This window comes from Panthera tigris, chromosome A3 (assembly GCF_018350195.1).
Source record: "Panthera tigris isolate Pti1 chromosome A3, P.tigris_Pti1_mat1.1, whole genome shotgun sequence".
In the NCBI taxonomy this organism is placed as follows: domain Eukaryota; kingdom Metazoa; phylum Chordata; class Mammalia; order Carnivora; family Felidae; genus Panthera; species Panthera tigris.
This window is the reverse complement of record NC_056662.1, coordinates 113,300,353-113,319,136: the sequence shown is the minus strand read 5'-3', so window position 1 is coordinate 113,319,136 and position 18,784 is coordinate 113,300,353. Positions and strand designations below refer to the sequence as shown.

The following is an 18,784-nucleotide window of genomic DNA, read 5'->3' as shown; positions in this document are numbered from 1 at the left end:
TGATAATTACAATGCTACACTGTGCACGGGGTCCTTATTACCAAAGAATAACTAGACAGCTCAACCTGCATGTTCTAGTGCAGGTTGTTCAAAACTTTCCCTTCTCCCCAAACTAGGTCCTCTTTTATTTACTCACTTAATAAATAACACTTCCAACCACCTAAGCAAGAAACATGAAGTCATGCTAGGCTCTTTCCTCTTCTTCACTCCAAATCTCTTCTCTTTGATCACTAAGTCCTGTGAGTTCCTAAACTTAATATGTCTCATATGGGCTTCCTCTTTTCCATCCCCAATGTTGCAACCCTCATCCACAATTTACTTTTATTTCTGCAAAAGTCTCATACAAGTCTCTGATCTCCAGGTGTGCCTAGGTGGCTTAGTTAAGTGTCTGACTCTTGGTTTTGGTTCAGGTCATGATCTCATGGTTTGTAGGTTCGAGCCCTGCATTGGGCTCTGAGCTGACGGTGCAGAGCCTGCCTGGGATTCTCTCTCTCCCTCTCTCTCTGCCCCTCCCCCACTCTCTCTCACTTGCAGAAATGAATAAACTAAAAAAAAAAAAAAAACAAGTCTCTGCTCTTCAAGTCAAAATACCTACTACTGTGGATATTTTAAGTAATAATTCTAACAAGGATATCTGATATGTTATTCCTTTGCTCTAACTCCTTTAATGGTTCCTCCAATACTTCCATGAAGAAAAGCTAATCCTTTGAATAGCAGGTAAGATTATTCATGATTTCTTCTTTACCTATTCATGCAATCTCATCTGTACCCATTCTCTCCTATGAAATATAAGCTCCAAGTAAACTAAATGACTTCCAGTTTCCCAAGTCCATTAAATGGTTTCTGGAATGTTCTGACCCAAGCTGACAGCACACTCCCCCCGCCCCACAACCCATCCTCTTTGCCAGCAAGTTTTTGCTCATCCTTTAAGTACCAACTTGTTACCTCCTATGCAAAAAATATCAATATTCCTTTTTACACATTAATGGCCATGCCTTCCCATTGCTCTACTGCTTATGCATCATGCATCTCTGCAAGTCTGTCTCATGATATATCCTCAAACCCTCTCCTTCCAAATTGGAAGCCATGGTTATGTAGCTTGGACATTAAATTTAAGTATATATATTTAAAGATTTAAGAACCTCAGTGGGTGGGGCACCTGGGTGGCTCAGTCACTTGAGTGTGGGACTCTTGATTTTCACTCAGGTCATGATCTCACAATTCCTGAAATCGAGCCCCACATCACCCTCTGTGCATAGAATCTGCTTGGGATTCTCTCTCTCTCTAACCCCTCGCCCCTCTCCCTCCTACCCTCCCACTCTCTCTAAAATAAAACAAACCAAACAAAAAACCTAGATGAGTTTGTAAACTTTGATAAGTGTATCAACAGACAGGGCCTTGTAGCGAATAGAGCCCTGAACTAGAAGTCAGGAGATTTGAATACCCTCCATTAGGGTACTTCTCTTTTCTGGCCTCAGTTGTCTCTCTCATAAATACACAAGTGTGTCTAGATGACAGCCCTAGTTTCTAGGTAGCAATTTACAACTTATCTTCTTTTTTATTATCCAGTCCAGCCCCCTTCCTTTCACACATGACTCTCAGGGATGATATATAATTCAATCAAAATGTTATTACAATTACTTAATGACTAAAGACAACGCAATCTGGGGATCCTAGACCTCCAGAAATGTTCCTAGCTCTAAAATATTTTTAGAATTTGTCCAGTTAACAAAAACGGACAAAAGAAATAAAGAAAAGCCACAAGAGAAGACAAGTCAAGTAAAAAATAGCAGCCAAGAAGAGCTGGGGAAACCTAGAGGTCCCACCAATTAGAAGTGAACTTCCTGTCCTTGGGTCAACTTCCGGAATCAACAATGGGCAGACCCAATCGGAACCTTCCTCCAGGAGCCAATGGGAGAGCACATTACAAAGAGCCAATCCAAGGGGCGCTGTCACTGTTATGGTCCTGTCAGGGCGCCGGCGTCGTGGTGTTTGGGCGGCCGCCACCTAAGAGACTTTGGTGGGGCAGACTCGGGGGCAGCTCGTCTCCGGCCTCGCTCCCAGCTTGCACCTCCCGGCTCGCGGGCCTCACCGTAGGGCGCGCGTGCGGGCCGGTGTCGCGGCCGCCTTGGGGCCTGGGCCCAGCCGCAGCCTCCTCCACCGCCGCTGGCTCGGAGGGGCCGCGAGATGCAGCCGCCGGGCCCACCCCCGGCGTATTCCCCCTCGAACGGGGACTTCACCTTTGTCTCTTCGGCAGACGCGGAAGGTGAGCCTGAGCCCCAGGTGGACGCGGGGTGCGACGCGGTGGGCTCTTTGTGGTGCCGAGGCGGTTGCGGCCGGGTGGGGACCGGCAGGGAGCCGCCTGGGGACTCGAGCCCTCTGCGCCTGCCCGGCCTTCCGAGGGGGCCTGAGTGGACGGAGGGCTTTGGGAAGGCGTCCCAAATTACTCACTTGGCTTCTGGCTCTCCCCACACCTCAGCGGGGCCCACGGAACCGTAAGATTTTATTTCTGCAATGACTTGCTGTTAATCAAAAAAGGAGTGGTCCAGTTGGCGAGGGTGGGTGTCAAAGAATGAAAACGAGGTAGGAGAGCTGTGTTCCTCTCTTATTTACCGAGAGAGAACTTGATGCCGATGTTAGATTCGGCACTGCGAATACAAACTTCTTAGAGGAGTTCGTGTTTTGTATGGACTCCGATATCCTGCCTACGTCCCAGTTTTCCTCCTGTTGTGTAGTGTTTGACCTCAATATTCAGAGAAGCGGGCCCAAGTTTGTTTGAAAGTTCTTGTAATACAGTTAGGTGTCCCCAAGGGCATCTACGTATTTCCTTGTGCTGTTGTGAGGAAGCCGTTGTGCCGGAGAGATTTTTCTTTTCCTACATCGTAGGAAAGTTTTTCCTCCTTTTCTCTGTTCCTTACCAGACTCTTTCTGACCTGTTTCTCTGCTAGTCGGTTTCGAATTTTATTAGACTGTATACACCAATTATTTGCCAACGACTAGACTTACTGCCCTATATGAAAAAAAAAAGTATGCATAAAGCTGTAGAAATTTCAATCTAGAGAGCCTAATGTTTGCTCAGAAATCTGATTTCAGAGTGCATCAGTTAGTATAGCTTATTTTCCTTTGTTTTGTTTTCCTTGTTTTGATTTCTCAGTGGCGTTGTTTAAAAAATAATATTGTAGTTTTGGTCGTAACTTAAAATGGAAAATAAAATTTTTATTTATCGTGGAGAACATAGCTGATACATTTATTTTAAAGCTAATATGAATAGGGACACCTGGGTGGCTCAGTCGGTTGAGCGTCTGACTTCAGCTCAGGTCATGATCTCACAGCTTGTGAGTTCGAGACCCACATCGGGCTCTGTGCTGACAGCTCAGAGCCTGGAGCCTGCTTCAGCTTCTGTGTCGCCCTCTCTCTCTGCCCCTAACCCACTCGCATACTGTCTCTGTCTCTCTCAAAAATAAATAAACATTAAAAAAATTTTTTTTAATAAATAAATAAAGCTAATATGAATATTTGGTGAAATACAGCAACCCAAAAGATTTCGATTTGTTTAATCTATACTTGGTAGCATAGTGCTTCGGGAGGAATATCAAATTTAATTTTCCAGACCTTAAAATAATGGCCTTTTGAATTGTTCAAAAATTTTGAATTCTTGTTCAAACTCGTGTATTTATGTATATATGTTTCCTATCCTCCCCCTGCCCCCAGGAATAACTTCTCTTTTTTTTTTTTTAAATTTTTTTTAACATTTATTTATTTTTGAGATTGAGAGAGAGCATGAACAGGGGAGGGTCAGAGGAAGAGGGAGACATAGAATCCGAAACAGGCTCCAGGCTCTGAGCTGTCAGCACAGAGCCAGATGCGGGGCTTGAACCCACAGACCAAGAGATCATGACCGGAGCCGAAGCCGGACGCTCAACCGACTGAGCCACCCAGGCGCCCCTGGAATAACCTCTCTTAAATACACCTAAGAATTCTAACAATGATATAACAAGCAAACCCTTTGACTCTGTACACGAAACCAAGAAGCCTGGAATAAGTAAACCTAACAGATACAAGGTTTATTCGAACTTCTCCATTTAGCCTTTTAAGGATACCTACGCTTCCTATATACCGAGGATGTGTAGACAAGGATAGATATATGTCTAATAATACCCTCAGGCGTATAACATTGTACAGTTTAAATTTATAGAGTATTTTAAGCAAATAACTTGTTTGATCCTTATAAGAATTCTGCTGAGCTTCATTATTCTTGTATTTTGTCATGAAAATGAGACTTAGAGAAGTTCAGTAACCTCTGCATGAAGGATCTGAATTAAGAGCTAGTGAAATTGTGATGCTGCTTTCTTAAATATTTTTATAAATTGAATAGTGTATCTGAAGAATAGTGTTAAGAGTCCTGGGTTTGCATCCTGGTTTTGCCAGTTACTGTCTATATGATATTGCCCAAGTCATTTAGCCTCTCTTAGTTTCAACTTTCTCATATACAAAATGGGAATTAATACACAGTGCTCAAATATTTTGCAAATGCACAGCACTTAGTACCGTATCTGGTGGAGTTAAGAGCTTGGTACATGTTAGCAATGCTGCTGCTGCTTATTTTTCACTATTAACTGGCCCCACACTTAGTTTTTATTGTTCTCTAACATGAAAATTTGACTCTGTAACTCCAGGTCTTTTCCCTGGTTCTTAAGCATATCATGTAATTTCTTTCTTCTCCCTTTTCCTGCCTTTTCTCTAACCATGAGTGTTTTCAGCGTACCTTCCTTCTAGATTCTGTCCAGGTCTTTCTTAATGATACCTATCTATACTATTTACGCACACATATCCTTTGTTCTAAAATGTGCCTCACTCAGTGTTTGTCTCCACACCTATACATATCCTAGTCCCCAGGCTTTGAATGCCTTTCTGCTCCTTACCTGAAGTTGAGAATTAACACTGAACTGGCATGCTCATTCCTTGGGGAAACCTTGCTTAACTGTCCCTCAGAAACAGACTTCCCTGGTTGTTTCTGTGTCCCAGCACCTGCCACAGAATCCAGACTATAAACATCATAAAATAATTGTTGAAGGGATAAATGATTCTTCCTTTCTTTTATCTCCTATGACATTGATACTTGGGACTATAAAACTTAGCACATTTTGTATAGTGTAACTAAAAAACTGCTGGATTTAGAGCCAGCAGACTTCAGTTAAAGTCCTGAGCCTTATAGTAGTGATGTGATATCGGGTGAGTTACAGAGTTTCTATAAACTTCCATATTGTCTTCTATAAAATGAAAAGCAGGGACGCTGGCTGGCTGAATCATAGAGCATGCTACTCTAGACCTCGGGGTTGTGAGTTTGAGCCCCATGTTGGGTGCAGAGATTACTTATTTGAAAAAAAAATTTTTAATGAAAAATTTTTAATGAATAGCATACATAATGTGAGTTATTTAAAATAATGTGTATAAAAGCAAGTTCCATAAGTACAAGTTAAAAACGCATGAGCTATGTGTGAATCAGCCAATAAATGAGTAGTGAAACCCAGGCTGAATCATTCAAGTCTATGGTATAAAACTATATCCAAAAGCAGTACTGAAATGCATGTGTATAAATGCAACAGTGTAATGATACCATTATGTATATGTAAAGTGTAGCATAGAAGTTTTTAGGGATCCTTTGACTTTATTTCGTATCAGATAAATAAGTAATTCTTTGCCTGGTTTATGTCCTGAGCACTTAGTAATACAGAGTCTGACTTAATCATAATTTGCATTTTAAAAAGATCCTGCTGTGATTCATATGCACATTAAAGCTTGAGAAGCACTGATTTAGAATGTTATGAATGATTATGTCTCAAAAATAAATAAATGTTTAAAAATTTTTTTTTAAAAAGAATGTTATGAATGATTAGAAGAGGAGGAAATTTTTTCTAGCTGTAAGATCACGGATAGTTTAATGGAGATGATAATTTGCCTAACTTTGAAGGATAGATAATGTTTTATATATATAGGATGGAATAAGTGCCTCCATGTGTAAGGGTCTGCATATGAGGAAGTCCCTGGCACCAAGAAATGGTCTAATAAGAGATAAATTTCATTGTACATAATAAATGCTATAGAAAGTATTGTTCAAAGGAGGAAGTGGTTAACTGCAGGAAAGGATCAAGGAAGTATTCGGGGACAGATCAGGTATATTTTGGAGGATAAGTAGGCGTTCTTCCAGTTGAAAGGGGAAAGAGCTTTCACTTAAGAACTGTGCCAGTACAATACATGCTGGAGGCCGTCCATGTCTTATAGTTATTAATCTTCACAGACCTAAAACAATGCTGATTTAGACCATGAGATTCTCAGGGTTAGAAGCCGTGCTTTACTCATACCCACTGCCTAGCACTGAGCCCAGCACATAGCAGGAATTCAGTTAGTGATGAATGAATGACCATGTGATACTTTTTGATTAAGATAAAGGTGTTGTGCTTCTAAAACTGAAGCCAGTACTAATTCAACAGAATTAAACAAGTAGTTGGAAAGTCATGAACACAGACAACTAAGCAAGAAAGATGATGTAAGCCACTGGATAGACATTTTCTTATCTTCATATTTTTGTACCTCTAAGTATCTTTGTATCTATATGGAAACATTCATCTTCCCTGCAAATCTTAAAGAAAAGGTTTCTTTCCTCTTTTCTAAAAGGATAACCCTCTACTAGTGCTTTTATGCCCATATCTTCTTGCCTTTTGTGGAACTTTTCTTTCTCTTCACTTTTTCTCTCTAGCATTTTCTCTTTCTTCTCTGTTTTTTACATCTCTACCATCACAGGTCCCCTCCTAAATTACAGGATTTTAAATTAAATTTTTAAGTAAAATTTTCACAGCCATACTATCTCTGTTATTTCCTGTTTCCTCAGCATCCAGAATCCCTACTCTTTGGCATTTTGCTTGCTTCCTTCCATCTTCAGCAGTGTTGCCCAGGGGTGGAGGTTCCATGACAACATAAATTTGACACATGACAAGTGATGTGTTAACCTAAGGTAAACGAGTTTCCTTAATGTAGAACTCCCAGAGCCTTTGGGGCACCTGAGTAGCTCAGTCAGTTAAGCATTCAACTCGTGATTTTGGCTTAGATCATGATCTCACGGTTTGTGAGATCGACCATGTGATGGCCTCTGCACTGACAGTGTGGCGCCTGCTTTGGATTTTCTCTCTCCTTCTCTCTCTGTCCCTCCCTGCTTGCTCTCTCTCTCTCTCGAAAAATAAATTAAAAAAAAAAAATTAAACTCAAGTGGGGGTTGTAGTATACAGGATTTTCCAAACTGAGTGAACACCAAAAGCCTTTTGTGAAGAGCATGTCACAGGATCCAGATTCTGCAGAATATGCATAACTTCTAAAGACAAGTTTGATTTTTACTTGATATTTTATACTCTTAACAATTTGTCCCCACTCTATTTTATGCAGCTTTTGGAGATAAACTCTGCCTAACAGAAGCCTGCAGCTTCTATGCCTTTCTCCCTGCCATTTCTTTTCGTTGGAATGATTTCTCTTCTCATTCCTTCACTGCTGATCCCATTATCCCTCATAGCCAAATTCAGGTTCTACCTCTACATAGCCTTCCTGACCACCTCTCTGGTAACTTAGGCCTATTTACTCCTTTGGCACCTGTGATCACTTGGCAATTTGCATTGTCATTTACCTACAGAAGAGCGTGTTTTACAGTACTAATAGGGTTTTATGTTACATGCTATCTAAATTAGATTTTTAAATTGAGATATAATTTATATACCATAAACTTCACCCTTTGAAAGCATACAATTCAGTGGGTTTTAGTTTATTTATAAAGTTGTGCATCCACCACCACTGTCTAACCCTAGAACATTTCATCACTTCAAAAAAGCAAACCTATACCTATTTTCAGTTATTCTCCATTGTCTCCCAGCCTCTGGCAACCACTAATTTACTTTCTGTCCCTATAGGTTTGCCTATTCTGAACATTCATGTAAGTGGGATAATATGTGACTTTTTTTGTCTGGTGTCTTTTACTCAGTACTCAAAGTAATGTTTTTAAGTTTCATCCATGTTGCAGCTTGTATTAGTAACTGTTCCCTTTTCTGGATGAATAATGTTCCATTGTTTGGATATATAGTACTATCAATTAGATTGTAAACTCCTCAAAGTAAAAAAAAAAAACAAAACAAAAACTCCTCAAAGTATCTCACTTTTTTATATCACTGTCAGGGCATTAAAGAAATAAGCTAAGTAATTCATAAATATTTATTGATAGATTAATTGACTAATACTGAAAACAGGGAAGGTACTAAAGTGAAAGTGACTGAATGTTTGTGATGTAGTTCCTCTTGCCAAAGGGCAGAAACTTGTCTCTAGTCTCTCTTTCACTTTTTCAATATTGAGTTGGTCATCAACTATTTCAGACTAGCTCCAGAATAACTATATAATGAATCTATTCTTCCTTCTCTACTGACACTGCCTTAGTTTGAGCTCTTACCATTTCTCATCTATACCGTAGCCTCTTGACCATACTCCCCTGTGCAAATCTCTCCCCTCTTAAATCCGTCTTCCATTGTGCGACCAGGATTATGTTTCCAAAATACAAGTCCAATTTTTATGTTTGCTTTATTAAAAGGTTTTAATGTCATTTATTGATTTAAACTCGATGGAGCTATTTTCCCTTCCATTCATTAATTAACTCAACATTTGTTGAACTACATATTTGTTAGTTGCCTACCATATAGGTCAGGCATTGTTATAAGTATTGGGGAGATCTGTTCAAAACAAAACTACAACAAAAACACTTAGTTCTTGCCATCATGGAACTTACAGACATTAAGCAAATAATCACACAAATATATTATTATAAACGCTGTGAGGGAAAAGTCCAGAGGACTATGAAAGGAATCTAGTCTGGGAGATGAAGGAAAATTTCCTGAAGCAAGTATATGAGAACTGAAGAATGGGTGGCATTTAATTATTTGATGTTGGAGAAAACAGCTTGGTACAAAGTTTCTGAGATAAAGGGGATCCTGGTTCATTCAAAGAACTGAGAGGCTTAGTGTGGCCAGAGCACAGATGGGGAAGGGCAGAAAATTGTTCTGGGGAAGTAGGCAGGGTGCATAGAGATTTTTGGACGTGAGCTAAAAAAAGCCATGGAAGGCCACAGAAGGATTTTAACCAGGAGAGTGAAGGAATTGCATTTTACAAAGAATCTTCTGGCAGGGCGCTTGGGTGGCTCAGTCAGTTAAGCGTCCGACTTCAGCTTAGGTCATGATCTTGCAGTTTGTGAGTTTGAGCCCTGCATCTGGCTCCATGCTGACAGCTCAGAGCCTGGAGCCTGCTTTGGATTCTGTGTCTCCCTCTCTCTCTGCCCCTCCCCCACTTGCTCTCTGTCTCTCTCGCATAAATAAATAAACATTAAAAATTATTTTTTAAAAAAATCTTCTGGCTACAATTCAGAGAATGGATTGGAAGAAGACAAAGACACGAGTGACTAGGGAGAAAACAGTAGACCATTATAGTCATGCAGGCAGGAGTCACAGTTTTCTATAGCTTGTGCTGGGAGTAGAAATGGAGAACAGTGGGCAGGTTCAAAAATATTTAGAGGTGAAAGTAACAATTTAATGGTGGATTGGATGGAGCAGGGAGCATGTGAATGAAGGAAATTGTCGAGGATAATTGAACTTCCAGTTTATCCAGCTGGATGGATAATGGTATCATTCACTGAAAGAAGAAACTAGAGGAAGACCTTAGATATCAAGAATGTAGTTTTGGAATATTGAATTTTAGGTGCTTTTGACATAGTTAAAAAGAAACATTAAGCTGATAGTTGATTATATAAGTTGATATAAGAAGACTGGGTTCAATTTTTGCTTTTTGAGCTCAGCCTTCTTAAGTCTTCTTGCCCCCAGTTATGGTCTGAATGTTTGGGTCTCCCTAAAATTCATTATATTGAAATCCTAATGCCCAATGTAATAGTATTAGGTGGGGATTTGGGGAAGGTACTTAGGTTATAAGGGTGGAACCCTGATAAATGGGAATAGTGCTCTTAATAAAAGATTCCACAGAGCTCCCTATTACTCCCTACTCCTGTATGTGGGTACAAGGAAAAGTCTGTAAGGCAGAAGAGAACCCTTACTTGATTTTGTTGGCACCCTGATCTTAGACTTCCAGCCTCTAGAATTGTGAGAAATCCATTTCTATTGTTTATAAGGCACCCAGACTATGGTCTTTTTGTTATGGCAGCCTGAACAGGCTAAGACACTCCTATATAGGAATCATAGTATCTACAACTTATAGTACATTATTGTAATCACTAAGTTGTAGACATAATAATCCAATAATTATTATCAGTGTTCTTTTGACTAAATGATAATTCTTTTAGTTTATTTATATATTTATTTGAGAGAGACAGAGGCAGCGTGAGCAGGGGAGGGGCAAAGAGAGGTGGGGAGAGAGAATCCCAAGCAGGCTCCTCGCTGTCAGCATAGACCTCGACGTGGGGCTTAAGCTCACATACTGTGAGATCATGACCCAAGTTGAAACCAAGAGTCAGACACTTAACCAACTTGCCACCCAGGAGCCCATGAGTAAATGATAATTTTTTGTCAAGGTGGCCAAACATTTAGCCTACTCTTTGTGTGAAGATCCCCCTCCCCAGAAAGGATATTACATTTGATACAAGTTAGTAGCGTAGACAAAGGAATTGTTAGTTTCTTTTTTCTAAAAACTTTCTACTTTAAAAAAAAAATCGTATCCATGTAGATATTATCACAAATATACAATAGGCTAATGAAGTGTAATACATGGCATATAATGGGTGTGCAAGAATAGCTTCTCTTCCCTGTTTGAAAGTTGAGGGTCACCTGGGTGGCTCAGTTGGTTAAGCGGCCGACTTTGGCTCAGGTCATGATCTCACGGTTTGTGACTTCGAGCCCCGTGTTGGACTCTGTGCTGACAGCTCAGAGCCTGGAGCCTGCTTTGGATTCTGTGTCTCCTTCTCTCTGCCTCTCCACTGCTCATGTTCTGTCTCTCTTTCTCTCTCTCTGTCAGAAATAAGGTAAACATTAAAATATTAAGAAAGAAAGTTGAAACTGACTTTTTAAAAATTTTTTAAATTTATTTTATTGAAAACATTTTTAAACATTTATTCATTTTTGAGACCTAGAGAATGAGTCGGGGAGGGGCAGAGACGGAGAGAGGGAGACACAGAATCCGAAGCAGGCTCCAGACTCTGAGCTGTTAACACAGAGCCCAACGCGGGGCTTGAACCCACAAACCGTGAGATCATGACTTAAGCTGAAGTCAAATGCTTAAATGAATGAGCCACCCAGGTGCTCTGAAAATGACTTTTTAGCCAGCCATTCATGGGGAGAAAAAAGGTGGTCAAGCAAAGTTTACCATTTGAAATAATTAAACTATTTATTTTCATATATTTTAAATTCATAAGGTATTATATACATCTATAAAGGTGATAAAATTGCACAGAACTATATACAATACACGAATATGTGCATATAAAACTGGTAAAACCTGAATAAGGTCTGCAGACTATACCAATGTCAGTGTCCTGGTTTTGATAGTTCTATGACATGGTACCATTAGAGGAAGCTTGATGAAGGGTACATGTAACCTTTCTGTACTATTTTTGCAACTTCCTGTGAATCTACAATTATTTCAGAATAAAAGGTTCAGTTAAAAGACTCATAAGGCAAACAAAAGAAATTTCTGTTAAATGATGTTTATGCCAAAATGAGATTTAATTTTTCCAAAGGTAGGTTCAGGAGATTTAATTGATTTTTTTTTTAAGTTTATTTTTTTGAGTAATCCCTGCACCCATTGTGGGGTTCAAACTCATGACCCTGAGATCAAGAATTACATGCTTTTCCAACTGAGGCAGTCAGTTGCCCTGATTTAATTGATTTTGATTAATATGTACGATATAAAAAATTTACAATATCGAATAGTAAGGCTATTAAAACCATAAATCAAAATACTATGAATAAGAATATAACCTAAGACACAGTTTTATAAGAGGCTTTAAAATTTTTTCTTATGGAGTGACCTCAAACTGTAATGTGAATCTAGCAATCATTATGTACTTGCATTGGTTTCTTGATCTCTTTCTTTGACCTATGCAAGCATTAAAATGTTTTCTTAAGTAAATTTTAAAAGTTTTTAAATTTATATTTATTGAGAGAGAGAGCACGAGCAGGGGACAGGCAGAGATGGGGGGAGAGAGCGAGAATCCCAAGAAGGCTCTGCACCATCAGCTCAGAGCCCATTGTGGGGCTGGAACCCATGAAATGTGAGATCATGACCTGAGTGGAAACTAAGAGCCAGATGCTAACTGACTGAGCCACCAAAGCACCCAAAATGTTTTTATAACTAAGATGGAAGAATGGACTTTATCCTTTCAGTGTGAAATGTGCTTGTTTTTTAATTTATTTTTATTTATTTTAATGTTTGTTTATTTTTGAGAGAGAGACAGAGTGTGAGTGGGGAAGGGGGAGAGAGAGAGAGAGAGAGAGAGAGAGAGAGAGAGAGAGAGAGAGAGAGAGAGAGACACAGAATCTGAAGCAGAGCTGGATATGGGGCTTAAACTCAGAAACCACGAGACCATGACCTAAGCCAAAGTCTGACGCTTAACCCACTGATCCACCCAGGCACCCAAAAAATGTGATTGTTTTGTTGTGCTGCACAAATACACAATTCTGTTTTAGATTTAAGCACACATGGATTTCATTTTCCAATGAAATGCGGTGGTTTTTATCCTCATTCTTGTTGCTTGTTAAATAAGAAAAAGCTTCTTCACACATATAAGAAGTTAAAAAGTATCAACAAAATGTATATTGTTCATTGCAGGATATTCTTCTTTCTCAGAAATCTAGAACTCATCTAGCAGCAGAACAGTAAATCTCATCCTGAGTATACTATCTTACAGCACTGAGTTCTTACTCATCTTTCCAAGTGAAGTTGTTAGACTGAGAAGATTCAGAGAAAAGATCCCTCACCTAGTGATACACTTGAGTTTATTATTTTTTTTCTAAGTTTGTTTATTTTGAGAGAGAAAGCACAAGCAGGGGAAGGGCAGAGAGAGGGGAGGATAGAGGATCCTAAGCGGGCTCTGTGCTGACAGCAGAGGGCCCTATGTGGGGCTCAAACTCACGAACTGTGAGATCATGACTTCAGAAAAAGTTGAATGCTTTACCAACTGAGCCACCCAGGTGCCCCTACACTTGGCCTTTAAAGGAAGGGAGAATTACTAGTAAATCTTGTCCTGTAGTTTTTCCAGGTGGCTTTCTGTTAAACTTGAAATTTACTGATCTTCCTCACTCTCAGGCAAATAGAAGTGAAAACATTTTTAAGATTTTCTTTTGCAGTAGATTTTATTCAAAGATTTTCTTTTAAATCCACTTATTATCTTTACATGTTTTTATTTAGCAAATGACAAGAATATTATAAAATATATAGTAAGAAATAATTTAAAATTAATATTTTATAATAACTATCCTAGGGTTGACAACCAAGCTAGCTGGTTCTCACTCTGGTTTAACTTAAGATACCGGTGCTCCTGGAGTTGTTTGGAATCTTGTTATTTTCTGACATTCTTGTTAACTTGCTAACATGTTAGGCTAACTACCAGTTTTTTGGACATTTCTTGTTGCTTTTTGTACCTACACCTAATTATATTTTGGGGGCACTAAGGGACGTGTGAAACTGCTATTGCTGGCATTCTTGCATATGTTCGTCATCTTTTCTTGCTTTATGAAAATGGAATGAAAAATACTACAAAATCTTAAGCGAAAGGTGTCTTTTTGAGGTTCAGGCATCCATGCTATGACAAACTGCTAACCATATGACTCTTTATCAAAGTATTTCTTTGCACCATAATTTATATATCTTTTGTTTGTTTAGATTAAGAATTTTAAGTGCAGTCCTTTCTGGAGGCCAGGAAACAGTTGTCAAGGTCCTTTCCTGCCTTATAACTCTAAAACCTTTAATGACGCTGCCATACTAATGACTTCCTGATCGAAATCTTCCTCTTGTTAAATCAAGAAAAGCATTCTTTGTACCTAGTGAAATGGAATTATAGTTAACTTATACTTCTTTTGAGTTTTTTTTTTTTTTACTTAGATTAAAACAAGCAGAAATTAATTTCAGAGAATATTTTAATCACAAGATTCTATGATAGCATTTACAGGGACTATTTGTAAACTAAGTAGGGAAGGACAGTGAATACAAAAGGCCTTGCATTTTATTTCCAGCTGAGTAAACTCCCTTATAAAAACTTTAGAATCATATACTGTTAAACCTGGAAAGAATTTATTTATTTATTTATTCATTCATTCATTCATTCATTTTAGAGAAAGGGCGAGCAAGCAGGAGAGAGGGGCAGACAGAGAGAGAGAATCTTAAGATCTTTTTTTAATTTTTTAAATGTTTTTTTAATTTATTTTTGAGACAGAGAGAGACAGAGCATGAGCAGGGGAGAGGCAGACACAGAATCCGAAGCAGGCTCCAGGCTCTGAGCTGTCAGCACAGAGCCTGACGTGGGGCTCGAACTCACGGACTGTGAGATCATGACCTGAGCTGAAGTCGGACGCTCAACTGACTGAGCCACCCATGCGCCCTGAGAAGCTTAAGATCTTAAACAGGTTGCATGCTCAGCTGGGCCCTGATGCGTGGCTCAATCCCAGGACCCGGAATCATGACCTCAGCTGAAATCAAGAGTAGGACACTCAACTGACTGAGCCATCCAGACACCCCAGGAAAGAATTTTGAACAGCAAACTGGAGACAGAGACATTAATGATTTGCTGTATTAATTAGTAGCTAAACTAGGACTTAGCCTTAGAATGCAAACTTTATTACAGTTAATTGCAAGAGTTGTCACAACCAGAACAAGATGTGACTCATAATTGAGACACTGATTGATTGAAGTTTAAGCCAAAATTTTAATAGCACTTCTCCAAAACTAACCTAGAATTTAGAGTAATGTGCACATTAAGCTAATTAGAATTTAGAGTAATGTGCACATTAAGCTCGTCTTTATATTGTATATGATCTTTAGAGAAGGAGAGTCTGTGTTAAGAATGTTGTGCTTTTTCTTGCCAAGATTCTTTTTTTTTTTTAATTTTTTTTTTTTTAATGTTTATTCATTTCTGAAAGAGAGAGATAGCGCAAGTTGGGGGAGGGACAGCGAGAGAGGGATACACAGAATCTGAAGCAGGCTCCAGTTCTGAACTGTCAGCACAGAGCCTGACACAGGGCTTGAACTCACGAACCTTGAGATCAAGACCTGAGCTGAAGTCAGATGCTCAACTGACTGAGCCACCCAGGCGCCCCAAGATTATTTTCTAAAGTATCACTCCAGTCATGTGGCTTCTGGTTAACAGCATTGATGGTTGTTTAATAGTGCATATTGTCTGTGCCTACAGATTTTTTTTTTCTTAATTCCTGTATGACCTCAAGTCCTTTACTATTCTCATTTTTTCCCAACCAGAAAATGGGGCATTTGTACAAGTGTGATTATCTGTAATCTCTAAGGCACAGTTGAAACTATGAATGGAATTTATTTTGTAAGGTCTGTAACTGAATCTCTTTACTCCTTTTATTTTTTTAAAAATGATTTTTAAAATTTGTATTTATTTACTTAGAGCAGGCACGTACAGGTAGGGAAGAGAGAGAATCTCAAGCAGACTCCATGCTGTCATTGCAAAGCATGATGTAGGGTTCAAACTTGTGAACTGTGAAATCATGGCCTGAGCTGAAATCAAGAGTTGGACTTACAACCAACTAAGCCACCCAGGCATACCTCTTCACTCCTTTTTAGAGCTGACCTAAAAACAAAACAAAACCAAAAAAAAAAACCCAAAACACATTTATTGTTGCCCAAACTAAAAGATGAATAATGTGAATATATAAAGAAAAAAATTATCTGAAATAGTGGGGATCTCTTACTAGTCAGATTTATCCAGAACCAAGCACTTAACATAGCTATTTGGTGATTTAAATGAGAGGATGTATGAATAATACATAAAAATGTAGAGAAAAATCTGTAGTTTTCTTTAGCAAATTTTCTGTAAGGTTTTCTGTATATGTGTAATGCCTTTAGAAAGAATTTATATAATCACTTTGTTCTGAAGAGTATAGTATATGTAATAATGAAGGGAATCGGAAATGATATCATATATTTTGTATATATCTTCCATATAAAGTTGTTACAGTCCTAGATTTTTTTTACCAGTCTAGCTAATTATTTAAAATCTTTTATGTTTTCACTTCTCTCATGTTTCATTTTCTTGTTGTAAAATAAAAGATGGTTTTTAGATTTTTATCAGCTATAAAATATGAGGATCGTATGTAATAGCAGATGTTTGTAGTTAGAGATCTTCATATGATAGTTATTTTAGGGGTGACTGGGTGGCTCAGTGGGTTAGGCATCCAACTCTTGGTTTCAACTCAGCTCATGATCTCACAATTTAGGAGTTTAAGCCCTGCATTGGGCTCTGCACTGACAGCGTGGAGCCTGTTTGGGATTCTCTCTCCCAATCTCTCTGCCTTTCTCTCTCTCTCTCAAAAATAAAACAAATTTAAAACATTTTTTAAAAAATGGTAAGTATTTTACTTGAATATGATGCTCATGTTGGTTAAGATTCACACATTTTTACCTTGATTTATAATTTTGTCCTCTCTTCTCCTAAGATCTTAGTGGTTCGATAGCATCCCCAGATGTCAAATTAAACCTTGGTGGAGATTTTATTAAAGAATCTACAGCTACTACATTTCTGAGACAAAGAGGATATGGCTGGCTTTTGGAAGTGGAAGATGATGATCCTGAAGATAACAAGCCACTCTTGTATGTAGAAATAGTAATATGTATTTTTTGACTTTTAGAACTAGTCTGTGGGATTATTGTATTCTTTCATGTTATTTAAAGACAAATATGGAAAATCTTAACCTTTTTGATGTAAGGTTCTAGCTGTTTTTCAATTTTACTAATAATTGGAAATATTGAAATAATGGGAGGATATTTTTAACCTAATGAATGGCTAAAATTGAATGAATTATAGTTCTGTCTCTCTCTCACACACACACAAACACACACATGTATACTCCAAATGTTAGGGCTTACTTGGGCCTATAACTATCTCAAGTAAACATGCAGTTTAAGTAAAAAATCAGGGTCCTTGCTGTGGAAATTCAGTTTAAGGCAAATTAAAACTTCCAAAAAGGTTATCACTCTAAAATCTTTCCCATATAGAAATTCTAGAGCTACCACTAGAAGGACTACAGAGAGTCTTTCACTTTCTTCATGGTACTTGAAATGTTTTAAGTGATTATCATTTGCAAAAAAAGTGAAGAATTTAACAACTAGAGAAGGAACCTGTAGCTCTGTAAAATTGAGGCATTATCAAGTTAATCTCTGTAATTACTGGTAGATAAAGTGCTGAAACATTCTGTTTCTTAATATACCACATTTCATCAAATTTAAGACAGTAGATTTTAAGATGCAATTATTTTATGTTTATCAATAAGAAGGAAAAATTATGTAAGACAGTATAAAGCTAAGATATCCAAGGGCTGTCTTCTTAGTGTAAGAATAGATGAGAAAAAACCCACCACACATAAAGAGGCAGCAAGGATGTTTGCTTATCTCAAGTTGGCAATGGGTGGGGTGTTGGAAGAAAAATTTTCCCTGAGAATGGAAACCCCACACCATATCATATAGGATTGCAGTCTGAATTATCAATATAGTCAAGAAGGGCTCAAGCAGAAGATTTTAAAGTTGTCCCAAAGTAGTAGTTCCTCCAGTAGACTGGCAAATGGAAAGGAGGATCTTGGAAGCTCTTCGCTTCCCTCCAGGCTAAGGGAAGACACCAGCAATTGTGATAAGCATCCCAATTTTAGAGATGTTGAAATGTTGAAAATGTACTATCTTGGGATGCAAGCTGGTGCAGCCACTCTGGAAAACAGTATGGAGGTTCCTCAAAAAACTAAAAATAGAACTACCCTGTGACCCAGCAATTGCACTACTGAGCATTTATCCAAGGGATACAGTTGTGTTGTCTCGAAGGGACACATGCATCTCCATGTTTATAGCAGCACCATCAACAATAGCCAAAGTATGGAAAGAGCCCAAATGTCCATCGATGGATGAATGGATAAAGAAGATGTGGTATATATATTTACAATGGAGTATTACTCAGCCATCAAAAAGAATGAAATCTTGCCATTTGCAACTACATGGATGGAACTGGAGGGTGTTATGCTAAGTGAAATTAGTCAGTCAGAGAAAGACAAAAATCATATGACTTCACTCATATGAGGACTTTAAGAGACAAAACAGGGGCGCCTGGGTGGCTCAGTTGGTTAAGCGGCCGACATCGGCTCAGGTCATGATCTCGCAGTCCGTGAGTTTGAGCCCCGCGTCGGGCTCTGTGCTGACAGCTCAGAGCCTGGAGCCTGTTTCAGATTCTGTGTCTCCCTCTCTCTGACCCTCCCCTGTTCATGCTCTGTCTCTCCCTGTCTCAAAAATAAATAAAATGTTAAAAAAAATTAAAAAAAAAAAAGAGACAAAACAGATGAACATAAGGGAAGGGAAACAAAAATAATATAAAAATAGGGAGGGGGACAAAACAGAAGAGACTCATAAATATGGAGAACAAACTGAGGGTTCCTGGAGGGGTGGGGGGGGGGATGGGCTAAATGGGTAAGGGGCAGTAAGGAATCTACTCCTGAAATCATTGTTGCACTATATGCTAACTAATTTGGATGTAAAATTTAAAAAATAA

The 18,784-nt window shown here is 38.6% G+C and overlaps 1 protein-coding gene across 1 annotated transcript in view; it reads left to right on the top strand.

The window, feature by feature from the left end:
- Positions 1 to 1,947: 1,947 nt before the first annotated feature.
- Positions 1,948 to 18,784, top strand: part of YIPF4 (Yip1 domain family member 4) — a 28,713-nt gene continuing 11,876 nt past the window's right edge. Inside the window, exons 1-2 of the mRNA XM_007082491.2 lie at positions 1,948 to 2,266; positions 16,695 to 16,848. Of these exons, the coding sequence (XP_007082553.2) occupies positions 2,188 to 2,266; positions 16,695 to 16,848 (233 nt within the window). The 5' untranslated portion in view covers positions 1,948 to 2,187. The remainder of the gene's footprint in view (positions 2,267 to 16,694; positions 16,849 to 18,784) is intronic.